At 42.9% G+C, this 26,018-nt stretch overlaps 2 protein-coding genes across 6 annotated transcripts in view; one reads left to right on the top strand and one right to left on the bottom strand.

The window, feature by feature from the left end:
* The window catches only part of LOC140304740 (myosin-10-like), a 58,573-nt gene extending 55,273 nt beyond the window's left edge, over positions 1-3,300 (top strand). The window contains exons 41-45 of the mRNA XM_072383503.1: positions 83-172; positions 500-618; positions 714-822; positions 927-1,099; positions 1,305-3,300. Coding sequence (XP_072239604.1) covers positions 83-172; positions 500-618; positions 714-822; positions 927-1,099; positions 1,305-1,452 — 639 coding nt within the window. The 3' untranslated portion in view covers positions 1,453-3,300. The remainder of the gene's footprint in view (positions 1-82; positions 173-499; positions 619-713; positions 823-926; positions 1,100-1,304) is intronic.
* A 2,021-nt stretch (positions 3,301-5,321) lies between these two features.
* On the bottom strand, positions 5,322-24,428 carry ubn2a (ubinuclein 2a). 5 transcript variants are annotated; one of them, XM_072383498.1, is made up of 17 exons: positions 23,827-24,428; positions 22,780-22,896; positions 21,901-22,002; positions 20,972-21,082; positions 20,412-20,515; positions 18,988-19,537; positions 17,040-17,110; positions 16,591-16,720; positions 15,711-15,817; positions 14,843-14,953; positions 14,359-14,502; positions 11,875-11,925; positions 11,709-11,751; positions 9,813-11,315; positions 9,504-9,711; positions 8,650-8,718; positions 5,322-7,597 (listed from the first exon to the last, which is right to left on the bottom strand). In XM_072383498.1, the coding sequence occupies exons 1-17, from the start codon at positions 24,127-24,129 to the stop codon at positions 7,518-7,520; spliced, it is 3,804 nt and encodes a 1,267-aa protein (XP_072239599.1). In that variant the 5' UTR covers positions 24,130-24,428; the 3' UTR covers positions 5,322-7,517. The 5 variants fall into 5 exon arrangements, with proteins under 5 accessions (XP_072239599.1, XP_072239600.1, XP_072239601.1 ...); XM_072383499.1 differs by having other exon boundaries at positions 5,322-7,564; XM_072383500.1 differs by lacking the exon at positions 8,650-8,718.
* Between the last annotated feature and the right edge of the window lie 1,590 nt (positions 24,429-26,018).

Raw genomic sequence — 26,018 nt, 5'->3', positions numbered from 1 at the left:
ACTCATGTGGTAAACACATTTTAAAATGGTGTGATTGTAAGTGAATTAGTGACCTGAATGAATCCGTCTGTGCTTTTCTCAGGTGGACGGCCTAAACGCTGAGCTGGCTGCAGAGCGCAGTGCTGCACAGAAGAGTGAGAACGCTCGGCAACAGATGGAGCGGCAGAACAAGGTCTTGTATCGTTCGAAATTATCAGAACATTGGAATCTGTGATTATTTACAAATAAGCAGGGCTCATATTTCTAGACTGTTTATAGTAACATCACATTTTTTTCATACAGTTCTGACCATTATACTTGATATTCTTTAACATTTGGCATTTATTTGAATCTCTTGCCTGCCTTTACCCTGTAATAGTTGCATACATTAGTACCATAGTTCTTTAGAGACTTGGTGTCCTCTCTGGCCTCAGATAACTTCACTCTGTGGTTAAGGTTGCATTTGATGCCACGCATTGATCATATTAAGTAAAAAGCGAATATTTGATCACAAATGCAGGAGTTGAAAGCCAAACTGGCAGAGCTGGAAGGGGCTGTCAAGTCCAAGTTTAAGGCATCCATCACTGCCCTGGAGGCCAAGATCCTGCAGCTGGAGGAGCAGCTGGAGCAGGAAGCCAAGTATGTGTTCATCTCAAAAGTGTTTGCTCACGACGCTTCGAGGGTGTAGCTTTGAGTTGGCAGAAGTGTTGGTAATTTCTGTGTAAAACCTCCAGGGAGAGAGCAGCAGCCAACAAAATCGTCCGGCGTACAGAGAAGAAGCTGAAGGAGGTGATGATGCAGGTGGAGGACGAGCGTCGTCATGCCGACCAGTACAAGGAGCAGGTATAGGAGAAGAAACACAAACAAAGGTTTGGGTTGACTTGAATTCTTCTTCTACTCACTGCCACCTCTCGCTGTCTTTGTCTGCCTCCCCACATGTCCGTCAGATGGAGAAGGCCAACTCTCGAATGAAGCAGCTGAAGCGTCAGCTGGAGGAGGCTGAGGAGGAGGCCACCAGGGCCAACGCTTCCCGCAGGAAGCTGCAGAGGGAGCTGGACGACGCCACCGAGGCCAGTGAGGGTCTCACCCGAGAGGTCAACACACTCAAGAACCGCCTCAGGTATGAAGAGGACTGCGTTAGAGAGGTCCTATATATACACTTGTTCTGCTCCTTTTATATTTGTTCCATATTTAGTGCTTAATGAAATGGCTTAAAATTTTGGGAAACAAACGATGGATATGTTTTAGATCTAAATATCGTCTTTGCTTAGCAGGAAGACTGTAAGTGTGAGGCTTTGTTTGACTTGTCTCTTCGATCTGAGCAGGCGTGGCGGCCCAGTCAGCAGCTTCTCATCCAGCCGCTCAGGCCGCCGCAACCTCAACCTGGATGGTGCCTCTGGCGACGTGTCTGATGACGACGCCGACAGCCGCACCAGCGACCTCAATGACACGCAGACCGCCAATGTCGAGTAAACACGACAACCCCCTTTTCCACCTGCATCCAGTTTCTCCATCAAAAATCCTCAGTATCTATCATCCTGTTTTTGATCCTTGTCACAACTCTGTCTTGTCCGAAGATTGGAGCAGTGAGCCATATTAGCTCAAGCCGGGCAGCATGCCTCTGTTTTTTGTGGCGGTTAACACTGCAGAGAAAACTCACCGCCCTCCTCAAGAAAAACCTCTGCTCCCAGCGTCAAGGGAGCAGTCGGACAGTTCTGCCTTACTCTGTCTTCACGTCATCGCTCGTCTATCATCCAACGTCACAACGAAACATAACTAACACCCCACACACACACACACACACACACACATACCGTCACATTAGCCGTGACATTATCTGCTCAGCTTAATGAGAAAGTATGCTTAGGTACAAAGTGCTTTTATATAGATGAGGATTATGTACACACATCAAGCAGGACTACGAAGAATAGTTTTTCATTCTGTGTGAAAGGTATCTCGTGTCTGACAAACTCCTCCCAGTGTTCATGCCGACTGTCCTTTTGAAATGGATTGTGACACCAAGTCCTCCTGTGAGGATGCTTCACGTTCAGCCTCTTCACTGCAGTGCTACACAAACAACTAACTTCTTGGGACTTGCAATAGAAAACCATGAACTGGACGTGTATTACTGTGAAGAAAAAGGATTGTATTGTTTTCTTTGATGCTTCATCTCAACATTTAACGAAGGAATGTCTGGCTTGGTTCCTACTGGGATTCTTAAGCTTGTGACCATTTTGCATTGTCCTCCATTGAAAGCACTGCGGTGTTTTTGAAGGATACAGGCCTCTGAGGTGAATTAGCCTGAGCTGCAAATGATGCCACGATGCTGGAAAATGCGCAGAACTGCACAGAAAAATATCAAACCTGAAGCCAACAGGAGTGAAATCTTTTACTGGAAGCTCTAAGAGGCGCTCACTATCAGTGTGACACTAAATGGGTATTAAACACGTATGTTCTACATTTCAGTGTTCTCATTAAATTCAAGTTTCTTATCTTTGAAAACCCTACAAGGTGGTTTCAACAACACCTGACTGCTGCTAAAAAGCATTTTCAAAATCCCCAAACACTCGCTATCATCTGGGTGATGAAGATTTTTAATTCTCATACATTTCGCTTTGACGAACAAACCTGTATGCTCCTGTAGGTGTGCTACACTGCAGGTACATTGAATTGTGGGTAATGTAGGCACCAGGTCTTGACGAGGAAGAAAATTGTTGAACAAAGATAAATCTTTTGTTCAACATCTTTTCTTCTATTCTGTCGGTTTTGATCAGTTTGTTATAAATCCCCCAGTTGACATTTTGGGGGACATCTTCCTCGCCCAGTTGGATTATGGAGTGTTTGTTGATTAGTGAAAAATGCCCTTAGAACAGCAGTGACTGCCACTCCCGTTTTTTTCAAAAGTGAGCAGATATAAACTTCTACGTCTGTGACTCGAATGTAATTTGTGCCATTAATTTTTTTTACTCTTCAAACATCCTCCAGATCTTCTGAAGCACTTAGTCACTGTGGGTGACAGATTGTCCTCTAAAAGAATCTCGAGCTCGTCTTTAAACCCAGCAGCAGCTGAACCACTACAGTCCTGAAAACCACTCCTCCACCTTTCCACTCCATCTTGACTTTACTGTTTTTTTGTTTCTTTTGGATGTGGTCAGCATGGATGGACTCCTTTGCCCCAATTCTCAAATGTAAACACTTAACAGTATGCTTCTTTAAAAGTGCCTTAGACACTAATAAGAACATAATTGGGCAAGGATTTCATGACGGATGTGGAATAAAACAAAAAAAAAAAAACAGGAGATAACAGGTACATCAATAAAATATTCAACACTTATCTTTTTTTCTTCTTTTGTATTTTTGCTTTGCTTTGTATCATATCCACTGTGTACCGCTGTTCATAACCTCTTAGCTGAGTGTTTGGGTCAAAGCCAGTATTACAGTATAATGATTAACTAATGGAAGAAGTGCAGCTGCATTTCCCCAAATTCTTCTTGTACTAAGATGTTTTGCCCTGTGAGTGCTCAGGTAAAGGCTCGGTACTTCATTATTCCGGGGATTTGAGTCACTGCACAGGATTTAATTTGGTTGGAAGCTTTAACATCTACGAGTAGTTAACTCAGTTTTATTGTATTCTCATCGTTCTTATTCAGCTGGCTGTTGACAACCAGTCGTTCAACTGCAAATACTCCCATAATGGTTCTTCTTGTATACCTGTATTTCTAGAGGGTTTTTGTTTTTTTTTCTTTCCATTTTGTTTGTTTTTTGTAAATGGAAAATAAAGCATATTCATTGTAACCGTGATGCCGTTTTGGAGATGGTCCAAAGCTTTGTAATCACTTGTAAAAAATAAATAAACAAGCAAATAACAAAAGGAAAAAGAGGCAAACCTGGATGGTTCCTGACACGCAACTAAGAAAACCAGTGTTCAGAACAAACCTGACTTTTTTTTTTTATAAGCAGAGCTGCATCCCACGACATTGAGTGGCATCACAACAGGTTTTACAGCAACAAACTTTGCATTAAGATGAATTGTGTGGACAAGTAAAGTAGGTAAAATGTTGCCATAGTTACAGTGTGAACTGCTTTCGAGGGCTGTATTTTATTTTATTTTTTCTAAAAAATAAGAAAAATATGCAATGCTGGTCGCCAACAGTTTCATCTGACTCAGCTGTTTGATGTACAGACCACAAAACTATTTTAATACAGATCAAATCTGAAAAACCTGGTGATTTCAAGAGCTTCAGCATTTATTCTTTCCCATAAAAACACCTGAGCAAACCCAGACTGTAGCACTAGATGATGATTCACTACAGGTGTTGTTACCCTACACCAGTGTTTCTCAATTCCGGTCCTCATGACCCACTGCCCTGCATGTTTTCAATGTTTCCCTCCTCCACCACACCTGATTCAAATGAATGGCTCCTTATCAGGCCACTGCAGAGCTTGATGACGAGCTGATCATTTGAATCAGGTGTGGTGGAGGAGGGAAACATTGAAAACATGCAGGGCAGTGGGTCATGAGGACCGGAATTGAGAAACACTGCCCTACACACTGTTCGGGTTGGATTAAACAACCTAAATCCATTTCTTTTTTTAAGCCTGAAATTTGATAACTTTTCCAATGGATCCAAAATTTTATTGAATTCAGTTTTATTTAATGTAAGGCCAATTCACAACAAAGGCTGACTCAGGACACTTTAAAGATGCGGTCAACTTCAATCAAATTCACTGTAATCCAGTTTTATTCTTATAATCCCACATTTATATAGCCTCAATTTATAAAAAGGTGCCAAGCAAAGGAAACCATCGGGTCTTCTCTTCAATACGATTCCCTGTGCTTGGCACCCATGAAGCGACAGTAGAGAAGAAAAATGCCTTTGAACAAAGAGAAAACCTTGAGCAGAACCAAACTCAGGGAGGGCGACCAGCCGCCTCGACCAGAAGAGGGTTGAGAGGAGAGGAAAGAAGGATCAGAAGCTCTATAAACACAACTTTGTGTGCCGCACTGTGCAAGTGTAGTATAAGAACACTATGTGAGGGTTAGTAGAGATATACTGGTACTGAGAATAAAAAAATTATCCCAAAAATATGTACATTACTTCTGTTTGTATGATATTTGCGGTGTTAGAAAGCGTTAAACAGTCTTTCGAAAACAGCAAAAACATACAGTAAGTCTTAAAGTTTCATTACAATTTCAAGTGCTAAAGGTGACAAAGTAAAATGTTCATATGTCCAGCAAACCCTTGACCTGCGGAGCTTCCAAGCTCCCTCTGAAGTTCAGCCAGTCAGTGTCGCACTGAGTTTGTGTGTAGAAATGGAAAAAAAAACAGTCCGAGTCATCATGAAAACCACCTGTTTTGTTTAATTTTAATCATCGACACACAAAAATAATCTACAAAAGACCAAATTAAGTAACCAGATAACCACGAAATGTTTTTTTTTTCATCCTCCCATACCTCCAAAGAAAGCACAATTGATAAGATGTCACCCACTGCTCCAGTCACGCGACTTCACAAAGACATCTGTAAGAAACCGCGCCGACACTCGCGTGTTTACACTTTAGGGGGAAAATGTCAGAACAACCACATAAACGCACTCTGACCAGCAGCACCCCATCACGAGGAATTACGACAGAACAATCTTTGGCGTCTTTCTCGGTGCAACCAGTCAGCCACACACAAACACACATACCCTGGGGAGGGCGGGAACAAGTAAGCAGAGACTCAGGAAGAACAGTTTTGTAAACAGAGGTATTCAGCTGAGGGAAGGATTCGCTACCAGTGTTCAGGCAAAGCGAAGTCAATTTGAACTGCGGCACGAGCGAACGTGTTTGTGTCGTCTGTGGCCTGAACTATTAGCGTTTGGCCACAGAAGTCACCAAACACTGGAGCTCTTTTGTCACTTATTTCTACAGTCCTGGTGAAAGACGACAACGCTGCCCTGTAATTTGAAAAAGAAAACAAAAAAAAATATTTTTTTTTGCTTTGGTGCATTAAAAGTATGATTAACCAGTACGGTTAGCCCCCACCGTTAACCGAGCACTCTCAGACAAAGAACTTAAATTAGCTTGTTTTGTTGCGTCATGTTTTCTTTACTAGCAGTTATAAAAACAATAGGAGTATCGATAAAAAATCTATTAAATTATTACTTCAGACCCACATTCTGTTAACTTTTTTCCACTTGAGCCCCGAGAAAAGGTGTAACAACAAACTGTAGCTAACTCAGGCTGTTTTTAAGGTTAGCTTTAGACTTGGTTACTGCTTTGGGTTCGTGTGTGAACCCTAACGTATGAAATGGAGCATTGCTATTTATGTGATTTGAATATGGTTTCTTCCATGATTAAAAAACATACATCTCACCGCTTTTAAATAGTTCATAGTAATCCCGCTGCATCTCAACTTCACTTCGCTTTCATGAACACACAAATATAAGGAGTCTCGAGTTAACAACAGCAACTCCAGAAATGCACTGACGAGTAGAGGTTGAAAGCCAAGCGACGACTTGCACTTTTGCATTGAGCTGTTACAGTCCTGCATAGATCTTTTTCATACTTTTTATTCCATATAAACTAAGGCGTTTTGCTATATTAAGTTGGTTTGAATCAGTAAGCAGAGAAGGTACAAAATAATAATAATTCAAGTAGGCTACAATCTTGTTGTTTCTCCCCCTTTCTGACAGATGGTTCCTCTGTCCAGAGCAGGATCCCAAAGCTTCATCAAGTCTTTTTTTTTCCATCCAGAAAAAGATCCAGTGTGATTAAACAGCACCAAAAACATACTGAGCAAGAGAGGGGCGTCAAACTTAAACTTTCTCATTATTGTGACAAGGGAATATGTCCTTACCCATTCATAGAGATTAATCTGGAAAGATATTAACAGTATATTGTGTTTTTTTATGTACATACACACATTCAAATCACCCTCACCACTCACACTTCTGTTTTTGTCCCTGTGTAAATTATAAATAATTTATCCATATTAATTTAAGCTACTACTTAACAGTCGTTTGTGGGAGCAGAGGTGACGAACGATAAACTTCTACAGACACAATTCCCACATCTGAGACATAAGACAGAAAAACCAAAGAAAAAAAAAAAAAAATTTTTTTTTTCTTTTTGTACTGCAAGAACAAGAGTCTTGTTATTCCACATAATCTTAAATACAAATTATATTACGTAGCATACTACTTTTCTCACCTGTACCATCACCTCGCTCACACGTATTCCACAGTGATCAAGGTCGGTCATATGTAAACATGTTGACAAAAATAAAAATAAGCCGAACAAAAGAAAGTGTTCTCGTCATTCACTCGGTCTGGTTCTCATACCCGGTTCATTATAGAAAATACAGTTAAATTAAATCATTGCCACTTGAAGCGAGGATGAGCTGATGCTCCTTTCAGTCCATTTTCAAGAGAGAGTGGAGCCCCATCCCCTCATACCACAACATCATGTCAGTCAACTGAAGCGATGATTCTTATTGGTGAATGTGTCCAGGAGAGGATGATGTCACCCCGCTGTAATCATCTTATCTTATTGGTCAGTGGGTTTTCCTCTTTGTGTCTCCACCCTGGCTTTGGTTCGAATCTGAGTTGAGAGGAGAGGGATTTCTTAACAGCTCTGACAGTGGGAAGATAGAAAAAAATAAATAAATAAAACTGTAAAATAATTTCTTTCAATTAAATCACGAGAATCTCCGACAGTGTGTCACGTGTGTCACCACTGACACCGAATCTGTGTAGAACGCAGCTGAGGATCTGCTGGTGGGTGGTCAGAATTGAAGTGATGAAAAGCTTCTTTAAGCTCTTTAAGAGCAGAGGTGTGCTGACAGAGAGTTCTGTAAGATCAGTTATTTCATGCTCCTTCGTGACTCTGGCCACTCGGAAATTAACTTACGTCTGATTGCTGATTCATTTCAGGTCGTTGCGTCTATTCTGTGATTTTTACCGGAACATCAGTAAACCTGCTAATGTCCTGTTTGTGTTGCTCAGCTGGCTGTGTGATGTAGGTTTGGGTTTTATTTGCATATAGAGCAGATATCTGATCACAAGCGGGCGCTCGGAACACACGCGGTGACCTATCCGTACGCTGCTGTGAACTCATATATTCAGAAGACGCAGGATGCGTGATAATATTTAATGTGAAAACTGACAGATGTGTCAATGAAAACTATTCAAAAACAAGTTGACCGCATAGAGTTTGACAAGGATTAATATACATAAATCAATATGTGTACGTATGTTTTTAACTTGTGAAAAAATGATTCAGTTGTGGATAGACAGTCATTAAATGACCAAAACTTTCTGCCTCCATCTTTTCATCAGTCCTTTACTTAACTTTACTCGGAACTTTTCAGCTCTCCTCAATGCTCTTGATTCTAACCTGAATTTCTTTTTAATTCTGGATTGTTGATGATGGCAACCCTGCACTGTTGCAGGCGTTATCAATAAAATACATCCCAGGTATCACAGATTCATATTTATATATAACATATATTTTCAGCCATTCACAGAGAATCATTTTAAAACACAAGCTCGACAACACATGTCTACTGTGTTACAGCCAGCGGAAGTCAAACCCGACAACATCCAGTCCACTGAAGAAAGCAGAGTAACAGCAGGCTGACTCAGCACTGACAGATGGAGAGCAGAGGAGGGAGGAATGCAGTTTACCTGAGAAAGCAAGCTGCAAGTGAGGAGGTAGGGCAGCCTGCGACCCTGACTGGAGACTCTTATACAGATCTGAGGAGAGATGGAAGGAACGGTGGACAGATGAGAGGAAAGATTGCGACAACAACCATAATCACAGGCAATGGGGAAAAGATGGGAACATGTTAAAACGGGAGACGAGTAACAAGAGAAAGAAGAGAATCAAAGACAAGTGACAATGAGACAAAAAGCTTCAAAAGGTACAGATGGCAGAGAATGAAGAGAGCAACGACAGGCAGAAATGTGAAGTGCGGCAGCAGTGAAGTATTTCTTGTACACAGCAGGAAAGCACATGATACATAAGGTGGATATACAGGGTATGAATGACTGAAGGATTGTGGGTATTCAACCAACTTAGATGAACTTGTGTGCAGTCCTCCTAAAAGCTAACAATGCAGAGCCCCTGTAAGTGATGCTACAAATGGGCCATATGCTAATTGGTAGAAAGTTGTTGTTAACCGGGCGGGAGAGAAATCATCAGAAGCACAACGCAACGACAAGAATGCAAGATAATCAAGTCTTATGAGCCTAGTTTCAGATCACTAAAACAAAAGCATCGCCTCTAACATTTATCAGCCGCTTATCCTTACTTTTAAGCACTCAGTTTCTAACGAAGGAAAAACACAAACAGGAGAAGCCAACGTTTCAAAAATGTTCCACATATTCTGAACGACGCCTCCAAGTGGATGGTCAAAGTTCTTTAAAGCTACTACTTAACAGTAGGAAAATTAAGGTAAATTATGTTTGATCTTTCAAAACAAGAACTTTTTTAAGTCATTTAAACTATCCTCTAATTAACAGCCTGTGCGCCCACTCACCCATTAGGTCGCTCTGTGCAAGCGGGTATCCTGAGTTGGAGCTGGGGGCTGAGCTCATGCCAGCTGTCCCTGGGGCTCCAGGAGCGCTGAAGTTGAGCAGTGAGGGGTACTGAAAGGGTAACGACACGGGCACCAGACCTCCTATCATCCCGAAGCCCAGGGGCAGAGCAGAGTGGTTACTTAGGAGAGGAGAGCCTGCAGTTGATACCTGAAAAATGTCAGAAAAAGAACAGTTACATTGTTTTAATTTCACTCAAAAATGGAATTTTTTGTATCTTTGACTGTGTTCCTGTTAGCATAAAAACTGACCTGTGAGAGGTGTGACGTTGTGGAGGACGTGGCCAAAGTTCCTGAAGCCACCCAACCATTTCCTGCTTTTGAGCCCTGGCTGCCCCCCCCCACTATCCTCTGCCTCTGGCCGTGATTGGCTGAGATCGAAGTTGTAGAGGGTGGGGGATTTTTGTCTGGGTGGCTGCAAACTGCTGATACCAGTCCTTTGTTGTTAGAGTTGTTGATGCTACTGTTGCTAGTAGTGGACTGAGCTTTCAGGCCTCCAGCAAAGCTGCAGATACCTGGCGTCTGTTTCACTTGCCCACTGCTTGATACACTGAAGGGGGGGCGAAATGTTTTGGAGGTTTTGGGAGAGTACTGGTGTTGGCCAGGGATCATCTGATGGGAGAGATGGTGTGAGGGTGAGGATGATGGGGATGGAGAAGAAGAGGGAGGTGGGGTGGGTGCAGGGGGGCGTGGAGTGAGTTTAATGATGGGAGACGAGTTGCTGCTGTGGGAGGACTTTGTGAGGGTGGCCTGCATGGGGGTGATAAAGTTAGGCTGGTGGTGATGATGTGTGTGGGATTTACCTTGAGAGGAGTGTGAGGTATGGAGAGCAGGGGATGGCGAGGAGACCACCGGGGAGGGAGAGCAGAAGGACTGAAAGACATGGTGGGAGGTAGAGTTGGAGCGTGACTGTGAGGAGGGAGAGGAGGAAGGTGTGATGTTGCTGTTCACAGTGCTGCCATTGCTGCTGATGCTGCTAGATTTGGCACTGCTCTTGGACAGTCCTTGAGTGGCTCCCATTGCTCCCAGTATCCCCACTGGGCTGGCAAAGCTTTTCTGTTGTGGAGGCAACAGAGGGGAAGCTGTGGGGGGAGGCCGTTGCTTTGGAGGCGAAGGGGAGGGGTGTGGGTGCATCTTGCCCATTACAGAACTTGGTCTATGATTGGGTGATGCCATAGCAACATGTCTTTGAGTCTGGACTTGGCCCATAGTGCCAGATCCTTTCATTTGGCCATAGTGACCATCTACAGTCCTGGAGGTCAGCGACAGGCCTGATGCCTGCGCGCGAGCCATGGAGGAGACGACCGGAGATGAGGAAGAGGAGGTAGAAGAAGGGTTTGTTAGCGTTATTATTGGCAAGCTTCCAGCAGGCACAGCTGCCAGCGAAGTAGTTTCCACTTTAGACACGGAATGTTGCTGCATTGTGGATGCAACAGAGGCAGACAGTTGAGAGGCTGAGGGGTAGTGAGGCGTCACGGGGGGAGGAGAGGAAGTGGGTACTTGTAGTGGTGGAGGTGACAAGGGGCTGTCTGCGGGGCCCAGGCCCTTGGATGCGTTGCTGAGGAGGGCCAGAGCATGGGAGATTGAGTCCAGAGAGGGAGCAGTCAAATCCTCATCCAGAGAGTCGGACAGGCAGATGGGCTCTGAGGGCGAGGAGGAGGGAGGCTGGCGGTTGGAGGTCAGGGCGGATGTGGAGGTGAGCAGAGACGGGTTAGAGGTCATGGTAAGAGGGGGTTTGTGGATCCAAAGACCCTCCTGAGAAACAGAAGACACATGATCAGTAACCTGAAACCTAATGAATATTCTCACCTCAGTCACAGATGGAGAACAGTTGATGAGAACAGCCCTTTACAGCTCATCTCCTCTGCTCTGCAGTTTCTGTAAACTTTTCTTTCTCTGGATAAGATTCAACATTAAGTCTCTTCCTACAGCTCTGTTTCAATCAGTGTTACCACAAGTTGATGAGGTGTCACTCTTTACCTTTCAGCTTCGTATTTTACATTAAAGTAAATCTTTGCTAAAAAGTCCTTCTGTTTCTATCTTCAGAATGAGCAGATATGATGCATCATAAGGCAGTGACAGCTTTACTATTTCAGGAATTCATTAGAGAAACTGTTTGATAATAACATCGTCTGAGCCATCGCTCACCTTGGCTTTGGCCTTAGGTCCCGGCACCACTCTCCTCTTGACTCTGAATGGAAAAACACCAGCAAACATTCAACCTCCTCTGTTGACATTTTACATTTAAGCTCAGTCCAAGGAGAAATTCATTAACAGTTTTATTAATATAAAATGTGACACAGTGGATACTTACAGGTTTCCAGTGAGGTGATTGTGAGCTGCGAGACTCTCCTTGAACAAAATCCTGAAAAACACAGTGATTGACATGTAGCATTGATAGAGGAGGATAAAACAAAAGACTAATGTCGAGTGACATGTCCAAAGTTACTGAAGTCAGAAAAGCATTGTGATCCTGAATGTTGTAGGAATAAAGAATTTCTGTCATATAACTGATTTGAGACATGATAAAAAAAAATTTAAAAAAACATAACAAACCCATGTGTGTCTGACAGAATTATACGCATAGCCAAGCAGCACAGAGCAAAGAAAAATTCTACTTCATCTCACTGTTTTGGCCAATTTCACGCCAAATTCATTAATTTATTTGGGCTTTGAAAGGTCCAAGGTCCTCACCATTTACAGTGATGGAGCCTTGTAGGTCATTTCATTGTTGGGTGTGCAAAAGGAAAGGAGGGAAGATGTATTCAGAAATCAAATTCTCAAAAAGCAAAGCACACATGTTTGGGAGTTAAAAGTCACCATACAGGTGTGGATCATTTACCATTTATCGTCACACGTGGGGTGGCAAATATTCAAAAACAGATTTAGAGATGATAACAGTGGCTGTTGGGAGGTTGTTTTGTCTTCCATTTTGTTTTTGCTGTAGTTTTTTTTTTTTTTACAAATCCGAAACCATGGTCCTCAGCCGGAAAAGGATGGAATGCCCTCTCCAGGTCGGGAATGAGATCCTTCCCCAAGTCGAGGAGTTCAGAGGGGCAAATGGAACAGGAGATTGACAGGCGGATCGGTGCGGTGCCACAGTGTTGGGTTGTTATGAAGAAGGAGCTGAGCCAAAAGTTGTGGGTAGTGACCGAAAGAACGAGATCGCGAATACAAGCGGCCGAAATGGGTTTCCTCCGCAGGGTGTCTGGGCTCTCCCTTAGAGATAGGGTGAGAAGCTCAGTCATCCGGGAGGGGCTCGGAGTAGAACCGCTGCTCCTCCGCACCGAGAGGAGCCAGATGAGGTGGCTCGGGCATCTGGTTAGGATGCCCCCTGGGCGCCTCCCTGGGGAGGTGTTCCAGGCACGTCCCACTGGGAGGAGACCCCGGGGGAGACCCAGGACACGCTGGAGAGACTATGTCTCTCGGCTGGCCTGGGAGCGCCTCGGGGCTGGAGGAAGTGGTCGGGGACAGGGGCGTCTGGATTTCTCTGCTCAAGCTGCTGCCCCCGCGACCCGACCCCCGGAAAAGCGGCAGATAATGGATGGATGGATGGATAATGGTAATTTTTTTTTAATGTCTTACTTACACAGGTTTTGTCAGTGCATGAAGTAACGCATTTTCCGCACCGTAAGGCGCACCTAAAAGCCTTAAATTTTCACAAAAAAACGGCCGTGCGCCCTATAATCCGGTGCGCTTTATGTGTGCACCGGATTCCAAAATCTGTCACGGATACCGCCATTTTGAATTTAGCGCAGGGGGTGTCGAGCATTCATCGGGGCATTAAGCCCCCTCCGCATCACTCACCGCTCTCCCTTCACCCCACTCACTGCCACGTTCACTTTTGCCGCGCCTCTTCGCTCTCGTACATTGGAAATGAATGGCAACTGGCCACTTCCGTCGCTCGCTTTGCGTTCGGTGTGCATCCAGGGTTAGGCGGATCTCAGCCATTCACTCTGAATGGGGCGAAGATTGTATCGAGCTCGTACTTAGCGATTGAATCGTGTCATCATTAATGCTTTTGCCCATGTCCCAGTGAGTGCCTGTTCTTCAGTCTGAGATGGGTGATGCAGACCGATGTGCAGTTTATAAGTTTATAAGTGTAAAAACCACCGATGATGTTGTCCTTGACCGTCGAACCATTTCCCGCCGACACAGGGATGTAATACATACACTACGTGCGCTGGCAGCGATAAACCAATCAGAGAACGCTGATTTAATACGTAATACGTACACCTTATAATCAGGTGCGCCTTATGTATGGGTTAAGTACAGAAATGGACCCCATAATTGAGGGTGCACTTTATAATCAGGTGAGCCTTATAGTGCGTAAAATACGGTAAATGCAAGTAACTCATTGTGGATAATCGGGGTTGCACTAGAACTATGCCTACTTCTGAATTAATAAACAATCGATTAACAGTTGTATTAGAGGAAGTTGTTTTTCCCCCTAATACATCTCATGCTTGCTAAACAGGTATTAGCATCAATATTAGTCGTTTAAAGTGTTATCTTTGCAAGCTGGAACCTCCTACATTTTCCCACCTACAGTCTCAAATATGTCTGACAATCTGCACACACCACCTGCTGCTGCCATTTGAGCTTTGTTGTGATTTAAAAGGGGAAATCTACTGAACAAACAGGAAATTAGGGGTAGCAGTAACAGTTAATGTGGCAGAAAATATTTGTCCACATCAAAAATCAGTTGTGTATATTAAGAGGGTTGCAGCATTTGTCCGGTCATGTAAATGTTACATAACCAAAAAAAGAACATAGAGAAACACACACACACACACACCTGGCCTGCATCCAGCCCTTGGGCCAGAGGGGCTTGACTTCATTCTCTAAGAAGGCCTTGAGGTAGTCCTCCACAGACAGAGAGCACTGGTTCTCCATCTCATAGCAACTCAGCTTCACCCGCACCAAGCTGCACAGCAGGTTCCTGCAGAAATACAAACGTCCACTTCAGCACAAATTCAAATTAGGCTGCAAGTGTGGAGCACATAAAGACAGAGAATTTAATTCTTCAGGGGACCCGAGTAATAACAACTGTGTCAAAGATTGTAAACCTTTTCCATCCACAGAATGTGGAATCCTAATCCTTTGATTTCCTCATGAGGAATAGGAAAGAAAACAGAAATTCTACTAACTCTAAACTATTTTTAAAGGCCCGTTCGATCTCTGTTTACGAGATGAGAAAGTCAAAGTAAAAAAAAACGTGATGAGAAAAACTGATCAGAATTACAGCGGCCCAGAACCGCTGCAAAGCCTCATATTGTTACCTGAGCTTGTCATCCCAGATAAACTTCTTCCGAGGGCCCATCACTCTTTTCCCTGGTTTCTCCTCATCCTCCTCTTCCGAGCCGTTCTTATCGCCCTCTTCTGACTGCTGCCTGTAAACCACACACACACACACACACACACACACAGCGGTGTGAAGGCAAGGACAAAAACTTGATGTTGACAAAGTAAGTAGCTGCCATTCTAATTCTCTTCAAACTACACAGCTGGAATATATTTGCAAATAGAGATGTCTGGGGAGCTCGTATTGTTATTAGACTGAAGAGCAGCCGACAAAACCTTCGATTGAAGCGGTTTGGTTTTTCCCCTCAGGAATATTAAAGTCAGTAAAGAACAACTTCCATTCCGATTGTGTGGCCAGTTCATTTTTTTTGCCTACTCTATCTTGAGGTAACAACGTTTCAATGCATGATAAACACAGCTTTGGTTATACTGTTAAGAAAGTTTGCTCTGTAGTCCGTTTGCCAGTTAACTCAAAGGAGAACCAGAGCTCAGTCTGGCTTTAGATATCTGAAATATGGCTTGTGTTTCCAACGTAATTCATAAAGTTTTGTTTTACAAAAACTCAATTTGCCTTTGATAATTACAAATATTTCAATCCAGGCAAACTGCCCATCTTATTGATCTTCTCTCCATTTCTCTGGCAAAAGTTACAGCATTCTTGTCGGTCTAAGTGTCCAGTTACAGTGACAGAAACAGCTATATAGAGCCCTGCTGGTTTAAAAATATAAACAATGTAAGCTAAACACTCAAAATCAATGGAACACAGTCCTTTAATGAAATCTGAGTCAAAAAGGATAGCAGTTTTTAATAATCTTTCATCTTCTGAAATAACCAGAATTGACCCACTTTGCAACCTTGGCCATGCAGTCCATGTTATATCTGGATATTTGCTCCGGCATCACGCTGCACACGGCCAGCTTCAGCTTCAACAGAGGCGTCCGCAGCCGGTCGTCCTGAAAGAGGTTTGTGGAAGGATGGAGACAGAAGAAAAAGGGAAATGAGGTGAAAGAAAAAGGAAGAGGGGAAAACCACAAGAAGGTGGGTGAAAAAGGAAACAAGAGGGTGACAGCCGAGGAGCATTTTGATTTATATTGTCAACAAAAGCTGCTTTAATGGTGCATGAAAAATGACATTTGGAAGTGTGCTCTCAGTGGTTGTCCTCGCTGTGGGTCTGCACACAAACATGTGAAGCAGGAGGAACACTGATGATGGACAGGAAATAAAAAAGAAAAATAAATTCTCAGCCCAAATATCAGACCACTGTGACATTTCATTCTTCAATCTTTGTAATCTTTTGCATTTTGTCCAACACAGGAGTTTCTTCCCATCCCCCAAATCCACACTTTCAGGTTAGGCTTGCAAATTTATATAATATGTAATATGTAAAGATGTTTATGGCTTTAGTTTTAATGTTGACTAATTATAACAATTCTATCTAGTATCATAGATTTGATCAACAGCATTTCTGAGGTAATCCAGATTACAGATTGCATTTTGATTTGTATGTAGTAGAACCAGCAAAGTTATTGTGAAACAATTCAAGTTTAACTGTGTAAATGTACTTCCGATTAAAGCTTCAGTGGTGTAGTAAGTGGAGATGAAAAAATAGGAAAAATTCTAACTTCTTTCCAGTCTTCACATGATAAGTTTTCAAGGTATTCACGTAGATTCTGGATCAGTATTATATGAGGGGATTTACTATCCTCGACGGATAAGCTGCGCTTACCTGGATGTTGAGGCTGAGCTTCTTCAGGCGCTTGAGGAGGGCCTCTTTGTTGCACGGCACAAATGCTTCCATGTGCGAATAGATGTCTGAACGCACCTCAGGAGGCTGCTCCTGGACCTGCAGCTCAATGCTGATAGAAAGTCAAGGTGGTTAGCCCAAAAAAAAAAAAAAACACAAAAAAGAAAAGCAGATTAAAAGACAGTACACTGAAATGGTGGATGGGGGAGAATGGTGGGAAGTGGCTGTGGAATGAGAGCTGGTTGAATGGAAAGGAGTAATATGTCATTACCACAGACAATGAGAGATGGAGAGAAAACAAAACGCTTAAAGACAGCGGGAGAGGTGGCTGGGGAAATCTGCTGAAAATAAGTGTGGGAAGGCTGATATAAAAAGAGGAGGAGAGTGAGCTGGGATCAGGCTGACGGTGATTTAAAAGCTGTCCTACTCACTCCAGCAGAATGTTATTCATGTCCAGGGTGAAAAATTTCTTCCTGCCCTCCTGATCAAACTGCCGCGAGGCCTGTGGTAGAAAAGGTTGAGTCAGCATACAGCACTCTATAGAACTATACAGTACACACACATTTACATCTACATATTTGTGAAGGTGGGCCTTTGAAGGCAAACACTCCTCTAACTTCAAGCATAAATCTTCAGCATTTATGGTTAAAAAGGTGCTTTTACCCATCCTGGTTTACTCATTTAATTCATATTAACCCAATACAAAATACAAAATCACACTGTACATTACTGCATTACTCCTGAAAGCTCCATCCAAATGACAGATAGGGTAAAAGAAACTGGATCTGCATTTATCATTATCAAGCATCTTAATTTAGGTTTGTTTCTTGTGCTAATCGGACATGATTTATTCCTTTAACACTTCTCAAATTCGTCTGATTGTAACAACTGGTATTCATGTGGTGATGAAACAGCCAAATAACAATTACAATAGCTAAAGCACAAAAAGATTTACAGGAAACTATAACTGAGCTCGGGCTCAACCCACACGTTCCCTCCTGGCCTGCACAGACCTGAACTTCGTAAAGCTGTTTTAATTTTGCCTGAACACGCTGTACTGCCACACTGGAGACTGGAATTTTCATCACCACAAGTGGTTCAAGGTCGGGTAACGCCACGGGAAGTGATTAGAAGCTGACAAAAAGACTGGTGAATCCTACTGAATGCGCTCCCTCTGAACCCCCCGTGACCCAAAGTGGTCACAGATGCACTTTTTGATAGCAACCAGATAATAAGATGTGTTAAGTATGGTGTGGAAACCTGTTACATACTCAAGTCTAAATAACTGATAAATAATACAAAACTGGCCTTTTCTTCGGGGGTGGAGTATATCACAGGTAGTCTGCATGCAGTTGTTGGCAGAATTTTTTAAACAATGTATCATTTATGCTAAATAACTGGTTAATGTGACCTCTCGTTCAGTCTGTTCCAATTGTCCAGCCGGTTGGTTAAAAACTGGTACAGTGAGGCAGCAGATGGGCATTTTCAGTGGGATCGAAACAAGAAAAAGAGGAAAAATCCAGTGTCGTGTCTTTGGGAGAGAATAATCCTTTTCCCTGATGCGAGTCTGGAATTGGATCAAATGTGTAGCACAAATTCTGCCCGAGCAATCAACATGTGTAAATGTCCAGCTTACAACGTATCGAATTGTCAAGAAATCAAATGTGAAGCTTGACAACCACAAAATGTTCCCGTTTCGTGCCCTTCCTGATCATAATTCATTTATTGTAAATTTACATTTTGAACTGATCGTGCCCAACATGGTGATGCCTTTGCAAGCCTGCATGACCAGCAAAGAAAGAGGCACACGTAGGTTCATATGGCACTGAGGATTCAAGATGGAAGTTACCCAAACTGTTCAAAAAAATGAGTATATTATAATATTATAACAATATACAGCTTTTCCTTGGCCAAGAACAAATTAACAAACCTATTATTCCTTTATATTCCTATACATGGTTACTATTGGTAAAGCTTTTCCTGTGTGCTATGATCGGAAGATCCACCAATTCTTTTTCTTTTCATTTCACTTCCTCCCACATCCTCACTCTTCTCTTCCTCACCTCGTATCTTTCACTTCCATCATCCATTTCAATTGCTTCTCTCCGTATCTTTACATTTCAACAACATCTAAAAAAAGATCTGAGGCTCTGAGATATAAGTAGGTAGTGCAGCGAGCCCCGGCTCGTTTAGTTACATAAAAACCCACAGGGTTCAACTTCAAGCCATATTTCTCCAATACTTTACCAGAGACTCCTCCAAGTGGTAATGTACAGTAACAATAACATTTCTGTGCCACTTTGTGGCATTTCTGTTTAACTTTAGTAAAGAGGCTTTACGGGTAATTGCAGCCACCCACTAAGAACACAGCTGACTCACCGCCCGCAGGTCCTCGATGCGTTTAATAAGAGGAGCAGGCAGTGCCTCGGGCAGCGGTGGGGGGGAAAACAGACCACTGGAAGACCCCAGGCCTCGCCCTTGTGCACCTCCTCCTAATGCTTTATGAGATGGAACCCCAACTCCCAAAATGCCGTTCTCTCTGGCCGCCACCATGGCATGCTGCTGGTCATTGTCCAACAAGCTGAAGTCCAGGTCCACCAGGAGATCCTGTAGATCTTTCTCATTTGCTGAGCCCAGCAGTGACATGACAGCAGGGTCTGAGGTGAGATCCGCCAGCGAGAGGTCGATGCCGGTTGTGCTGCCGTGCGTCTGGGCAGAATTAGAGCCTAACGGGAGGTTTGTCGAGTTGCCAGTATGGGGTATGCTAGCTGTACCTCCTGGCAGGCTGAGGTGAACCATGTTGGGGTTTGTTATTTTCAGATCTTCCTTCTCCCGGGTGAAGCGGCGAAGCATGGCCGCCAGATACAGCGAGTCCTTCATTAGTTTCTTTCTCTTCTTCTCTGGCCGGTGGAGGGTGAGAGCCGTCACTCTGTTCGAGGGAAACAAAAGCAACACTAGCATAAAAGTATCGAGATCACTTGTGTTAATATTGTATATTCTGTTCCTCCCTTAATAAAGAAAAGAGGTTTAGATCAAACTGACTTGCTACAACTTGTTTGTGTGGATCTGTCTTTTTCACACTTGCCAATAGTTTTTATGTAAGTAGCTTGCTGTGTAGAAAGATGATGCCCCTGCTCTTAATCCCACTTTCTAAGCTCTGATTAGTCAACTGCCTGTCCAACTGCTGCAACAGCCATAAATGGGCCAAACTAAACCTTTGTGCAAACCTGAAATGTGGGAGACTGGTGCAGGAACAGGCATCAAGCTTCTCCACTCCCTTTGTAAAATTCTAACAAATTCACCACATGACTTTAGACATCCTGATAATGCGATGAAGGCACGTTTGCTGAGACATCAGCATGTGGCGACAAAGACAACTTGGAGAAAGTGTGGAACTACTGTGATACTAAGGGATTACCCTACACTCTGCTTTCAAAGATCTGTAACACACACACATACATGTATATAACATCATCTGTTTCATAATGGCAGAATCACAATAGCTGCTGCTATTTTTAGAAGTTGTTTCCAGAGCAGTGGTGTGTTGGAGTATTCTGCATATTTGAGTGTGGATAATGGAGCATTTTCTAGAAAACGGCTGGCTCGTCACAGTAGCTAAGAGCAAGTCTCAGTCAGCATCCCTGCCTCATAAATGTGTGAGAGGCTTCGTACAAAAGCAGACAAGTATAATGTCACAGAGTGTACGACATGTAAGAACAACCAACTGTGGTCAAAATTCTGAAGTTTACCTCTGGATATTTTCTGGGGTTTATAGGAGAAAACTAGACAGCTATGATTCTTACCCTTGTTTAGGTACTTTGTTCTTCTTCACGTTCTTCTCTTGTAGATTGTTCCCATCCTTCTTCTTCCGTCTCTTAATGACCTGCTCCTTGTCGTTACTTAGTTTCTAAAACAAGAAAAAACCAACACTTGTAGTTCTGTCAGAGGATCACGTGCACAGCTCTCTGTGTCTGTGCGTGCACGTGCATACATCTGTGCATTCTTTGCATATTTCTCTGGCTGTGGTGAAAGATAACATTTCTACAGTTGTCATTCAGCCTAATCAGAACCAACAACATCTTGAAGTGTGCTACAGGTACGGTTGGTTTTTCTGTTTTGCTAAAAGTGCTGAGCTGGTAACATCGTTTTAATCCCATCTTAAGCATCAACACCTAAGCCCCTGGACTCTGAGGTGGGAAATGTTACCTGTGCAATAAAACCAAAACTTTTTTATTTCTTATGATAAATTATCCTGACTTTTTTTTTTTTTTTTAATTATTTTTTAAACAAACTAAAAAAAAAGATTTTCCAAACACCGTTACAACTTTTACATTCAAGTAAGCATGTGTGGTAGTGATCTCACCTTGTCTTCCTCTCCCTCAGAGTCAGAGGCTGCTCTGAACTGCAGCGTGCCAGTGTTGATGTAAAATCCCCCCAGCTTTGTGGTCAGAGACGCAGGCACCAGCTCATCATACTGGGAAAAATAACAATGGAGGACAGTTTGCGGTGTAAGTTCACGGGACTCTGGGAAACAATACCTCTACTTGTACAATGAAATGTGAACATTGTTTGCAGATTTTTGTGTAAGTTAACATTACACAAAAATCAGCTTTTGCTCTTCTGTTGGTCAGTTAAATGAAAAACTTGTTCTGGGCCAAAGTAAATTCATCACCAAAAAGAATCACAATGTATCCAGGCAACAGATGAAAACATTTTTCTATCGCATATCAAAACAGAGGGAAAGAAAAAAGAAAACATGCACTACCAATTTGTAAGGGAGGAGAGGACAGCTCGAAAAAAAACAACAACACTGAAACAAATATAATCTAATGGCAGAGAATCGATGCAAAGAGCATAATTTGAGCTATTACAGTCAGACACCGAGTGATATCAGCTGAATACTGAGCAACAAAAAACGGTCACACTGTCCTGTGTGGACCCAAGGAGCACAAACACCATCATATGTCATGAGGAGGATTTTACACCGTAGTCTCTGGCTGGCTGTAATAAGAAAAAACTGCCCATCTTCAGAGGTGCCACTAAATGTACTATTTTACATAGGAAAACACGTATCTAATGTGCATGGGGTGAGGTCTACCGTAACACAACAAGACAAGACAACAGCAGTTCAGGGATGTAATGAGGGCATCATAAACATCAACCAGTACAAAAAAAGGAACAAAGAGAACAATGTGCAATGTTGTCACAGAGGCAAAAGAGATTCAAGTCCTGGAAAAAACTAACACATTGGGAAAAAAGTAGCTCCTTATTCATGGCGGGTAGGGTACTTACAGCTTCTGAGTTATCTATAAAGGGGTCTGTCTCGTCATAGCCAAACCCAATATCAATCAAATCTTGCATTCTGTCCTTCTTCTTCTTCTTCCCTGTGTTACCCTAAAAAATATTAAATAAATCCGTTTAATTTTTAATCAAAAAGCGAAGGTGTTTTCTGCAAAATCCTTACAAGGAACTAGCTTTTTTATATAAAAAAAAGAAGTGAGGACTATGATAGAGGGTTTTTTTTTTTGGGGGGGGGACAATTTTCCAAGAAAATCGAAATTCTTCAGCCCTACATAAATAAAGAATCGCCTGGGCTGTTATAATGTTTCACACACATTTTCGTAAGTAAAAAGAAAATAACGTTTTCCTTATCAAACGGCTCTTCCACTACAGATGATCTCTTAAGTATAAAATTCCCTACTGGTGTGTGTTTGTAATGTGTTTTCAAAAACAACCAAATGATTTTTCTGTATTGTTGCACGCTTTAAAAAAGCTATTGCATTTTTTTTTTTTATAAATTAGATCCTTGGAACCAGCACAAAGTTTCTCATCCAAATCAAAGGCCCGAGAACAGCATCCAGCCTGAGTCGCGAGGACTCAAAGGGTCTTTGGAGCAAAACTACGAGTTGGGTTATACACTCTGTATGCAAGAGATTAAACTAACAGCAGCAATTTTGCCCAAAAAACTAATCAGCAATATGCCTACAGAAAGTTTTGGCAATCATGTATATAACTGTTGCCAAGCAACGCCAGAGTTGGAAAACGTATCAACATTTGGGATAATTAAAGTCACTTTTCAGTTTGTAAAATATCATACTTATGCTGGTTCAAACCATCACCTGTGTTTTTAAGATTCCAGCTACAACAAGGACTTAAAAAAAAAAAACTCACATATTTATTTTCAAACTTTTTGGCCAGGGCCTCCACCTGAAGCCGCTCTCTCTCCTCATTGTTGAAGGGGTCGATGGGATTATGGGCTGATGTCAAACTTGAAAGATTACTCTTTGCCTGAAACAAATATTGAAAAGGGAAAAAATATATATTACACAAGTATATAATTAATATATATATATATATATATATTATATGTATAAAACACTAATAATAATGATGAAACATGAGAGTTTGAGCCACTCCTGAAACACTGCTGGCGTTGGAGAAACCTGGCACTAACCCAACCTCCCAGGAATAGATCAATCAGTAAAGGTCAATACATTATCACAATATCACCGGCACATCTAAAACAGCTGAGCTGCAGGTGTATGATGTTATAGAGCTACAAAATAAGCCAAACATGCTGGTGGCATTACCACCTTTCAGACTCTAATATGCCACCGCTACTTTGCGGTTTGCAAACTTCTCTTTTTTTTATTACGATTATTATATTTGATCATCCAGGTGGGCATGTATCGTCAAATCGAGGCGAGCTTATCTTTGATCTCACTTCCCTGACATTTGCCTTTGCTACATCCTGGTACTTCCATTCGCAAAGCTCTCTCATCTATCTATCACCCGCTGCCAGAGGGCCAAACTGCATGTGGCATTTCCAAGTGCTGTAATGGCTGTGTGGCTGGGCTGTTGCTGGGCAAGTCTGAGTGGAAAGGACACAGGTAGCGGCACGAGGAAAGCCTCATCTGTAAATGTGCAAAAAGAGGAGGTCCCTTCCAATCAAGCATTACAATCTGTTAGAGCGCCGCTGGAGTTGGAAAAGCACAGAGTGGTCAAGCTGGATGAGTGGCCAAAAACTGCTGTTGTCTTTTGTGTTGAGTCGTAGGAATGGTCACTTTGTGCCACGCTACTCCACGTAAGAACAAGGTGCACTTCCCCCTCTAACTTAGCAATGACAAGTGTATAAAAAACACTTCCAAGAGCTGTAAATCAACTCCAGCTCTAGTTTCCCACGGTCTGCTAATGTTAGTTAAGCCATGAAATTCTTACCGTGAGGGTCTGAATGAGTTCGCCGTAATTAAACTCGGCGGAGGAGCGGTCGTCAGGCTCGGACAGGGACAGGTTGAGCCGCACAGTCGCCTTCCTCTCGGCAGTAATCTTGTCCTTGTCGTCGGTTTTGACAAGACGACCGTTGCTGGCAGTACCTTCTGCCCCAGTGTTTGCCTCAACCTCCGCGGCTCTACCGAAGTTGAAGTCGGCCTCATCATCCAGCCGGCGCTTCCTAGACTCTCCGGCTGTTCCAGCTGCGAAGGCCGACAGGGTGACAAACTGCACTTTTCTTGGTTCGGCCATTTGGATGAGCTGCCTGCCTGCCTGAACCTCGCTCCGGACAGACAGCGACAGTGAGAAGAGCTACTTCGCGAAACTACTCCAAATTGATGGATTGAAGAAGGCTTCGCCAAGCTCCGACGGCTGCTCGGGGCCTAGACGGATGTTAGAGCCTCCACCGCAACATACGGATTGAACTCCAGGGGATGCGACGGTCGGGGGAAAGTTGTTTTTTCAGCAGCTACTTGCATCCTCGATTCGCTATGGGGCTGAGACATTCATAGGAGCCATCTTGGGTTTCGGGAGTAAATAAAATATCAGAAGAGAGGGGTCGCTGCGCCTGCGCGTTCGCACAAAACGGAAGCATGTGCCACAGGGGAGGGCACCGCGTCCAATCACCGCGTGGCCCGCACCTAAACCCGCCCCTGCCACAACAGGCGATAATAACAACACTACCAGTACTATTATGACCTTTTTAAAGTGCCTGACAGAAGGACAGGTTGTGGGGTACGTCGGCTACATGCTGTGTATGCCCAGACGATCGAGTAACAGCTTTTTCGCTATTGTCTGAGTCCCTCAGTGTTCACATGATGCTTTTCATTCCGTCTATTCAGGAAAATGCTGAATGGTGCATTTTTGCATCAGCTCACTTTCAAACATCACATTCTAAAGGCAAGAGAACGAGCAAGTTGATTGGCTGCCTCAGTTATTCACTTCAAAACAGATTTATTTAAAGATATTTAAATTTAAAGATACTAATGGTCGCGAGTTGATACCAAGTCCTCAAGTTACAATAAACTATGTGAATACATTTATAATTGGAATTTAACTTTGTGTTCTTTTGTGGTAGGAACTAAGTGGGGATTAGCCTTTTGGCAAAACTTCACTCTTGGACCCCTATTCACCATCCATTTAACTCCATATGTATAATGTGGCAACTCCTGCCTGGCAGTTTTGGAACATTTGCAGCTGAAAAGTTGCTTTGCAGATTTAAAATAAAATGTCACTTCAGAGGCATGAACAGCTTAAGTCTGGGAATGTATCTGCCCAATTGCGCACTCAGAGAATAACCATGGTCGTGTCATCCTGACCGAACAAACCTGAGAACTCACATTTTGGATACTGTATACCATCTTACAAAGGGTGGAGGTTTTTGGTCAGGGTGTCGTCTTATGTCGCGCACTCCCCTTATCTCAAGTCTCAATGTGCACATCATCAGCTCCTGTCCTCCCTCCTAATATGCCTGTGGCACTGTATGTATGAATATGTTTCTCATTCAGTTTACAATGTAGCATTAACAAGGCACACTCTTAGATGTCATAGATGCTGAAAAGACACTTTAGTGTTTCCTCATTCATAGCTCCACGCACTAGCCTCCTCTCTCCTCAAGGTGCAGTTCAGGAACTGAGACAGCTTTCAAAATCTTTTGCTGAGATCAATTTCTGAATCACTAGTGGGAAAACAGATTAGAAAGAACTACCGAAATTAGATGAGTCTCCTGCATGGTGGCTTCACAAAAGCCACTTCACAGCCATGCTCTTACGCAGCTCCTATCAGCTATTGCAGGAATTATAATCACAAAGTCGCATTGTGGAAATTGAAACATCTTGTTCTGTTAAAGCTTGACTCGGGACTAAGTGCCTGTGATGCTTTGATTTTGACAACTAATGAAACATTTTGACAAAAAATGGCTAAATTATAGGAGAATCGGTTAACAAACTGATGGAAAGCTGAAGCGTAGCAGAGAGAGGAGTGGTTGAAATCTTCAGGAGATCACCATGAATGCCCCAGAGCGTTTTTTTTCTTGGCAATAATAAAGTTTATGACATCACATGAAGCATTGGCAGGTAACACAGGTGGATTCTCTCAGAAGACAACAAGGACAGAAACTCACAGCCAATAGTTAAACAGCC

Source organism: Leuresthes tenuis, unplaced genomic scaffold, assembly GCF_036924035.1.
Source record: "Leuresthes tenuis unplaced genomic scaffold, fLeuTen1.0.hap1 SCAF_4, whole genome shotgun sequence".
Lineage (NCBI taxonomy): Eukaryota > Metazoa > Chordata > Actinopteri > Atheriniformes > Atherinopsidae > Leuresthes > Leuresthes tenuis.
The sequence above is the reverse complement of the archived record's forward strand: the minus strand, read 5'-3'. Positions and strand labels throughout refer to the sequence as shown.

Bases quoted from the DNA above. Each gene is read 5' to 3' on its own strand.
- ubn2a (XM_072383498.1), bottom strand. From the start codon at position 24,129: ATGGCCGAACCAAGAAAAGTGCAGTTTGTCACCCTGTCGGCCTTCGCA. The intron at 22,897-23,826 runs GTAAGAATTTCA...TATTTGTTTCAG, and splicing joins AACTCATTCAGACCCTCACG to GCAAAGAGTAATCTTTCAAG. The intron at 16,721-17,039 runs GTGAGTAGGACA...ACTTTCTATCAG, and splicing joins ATGAATAACATTCTGCTGGA to CATTGAGCTGCAGGTCCAGG.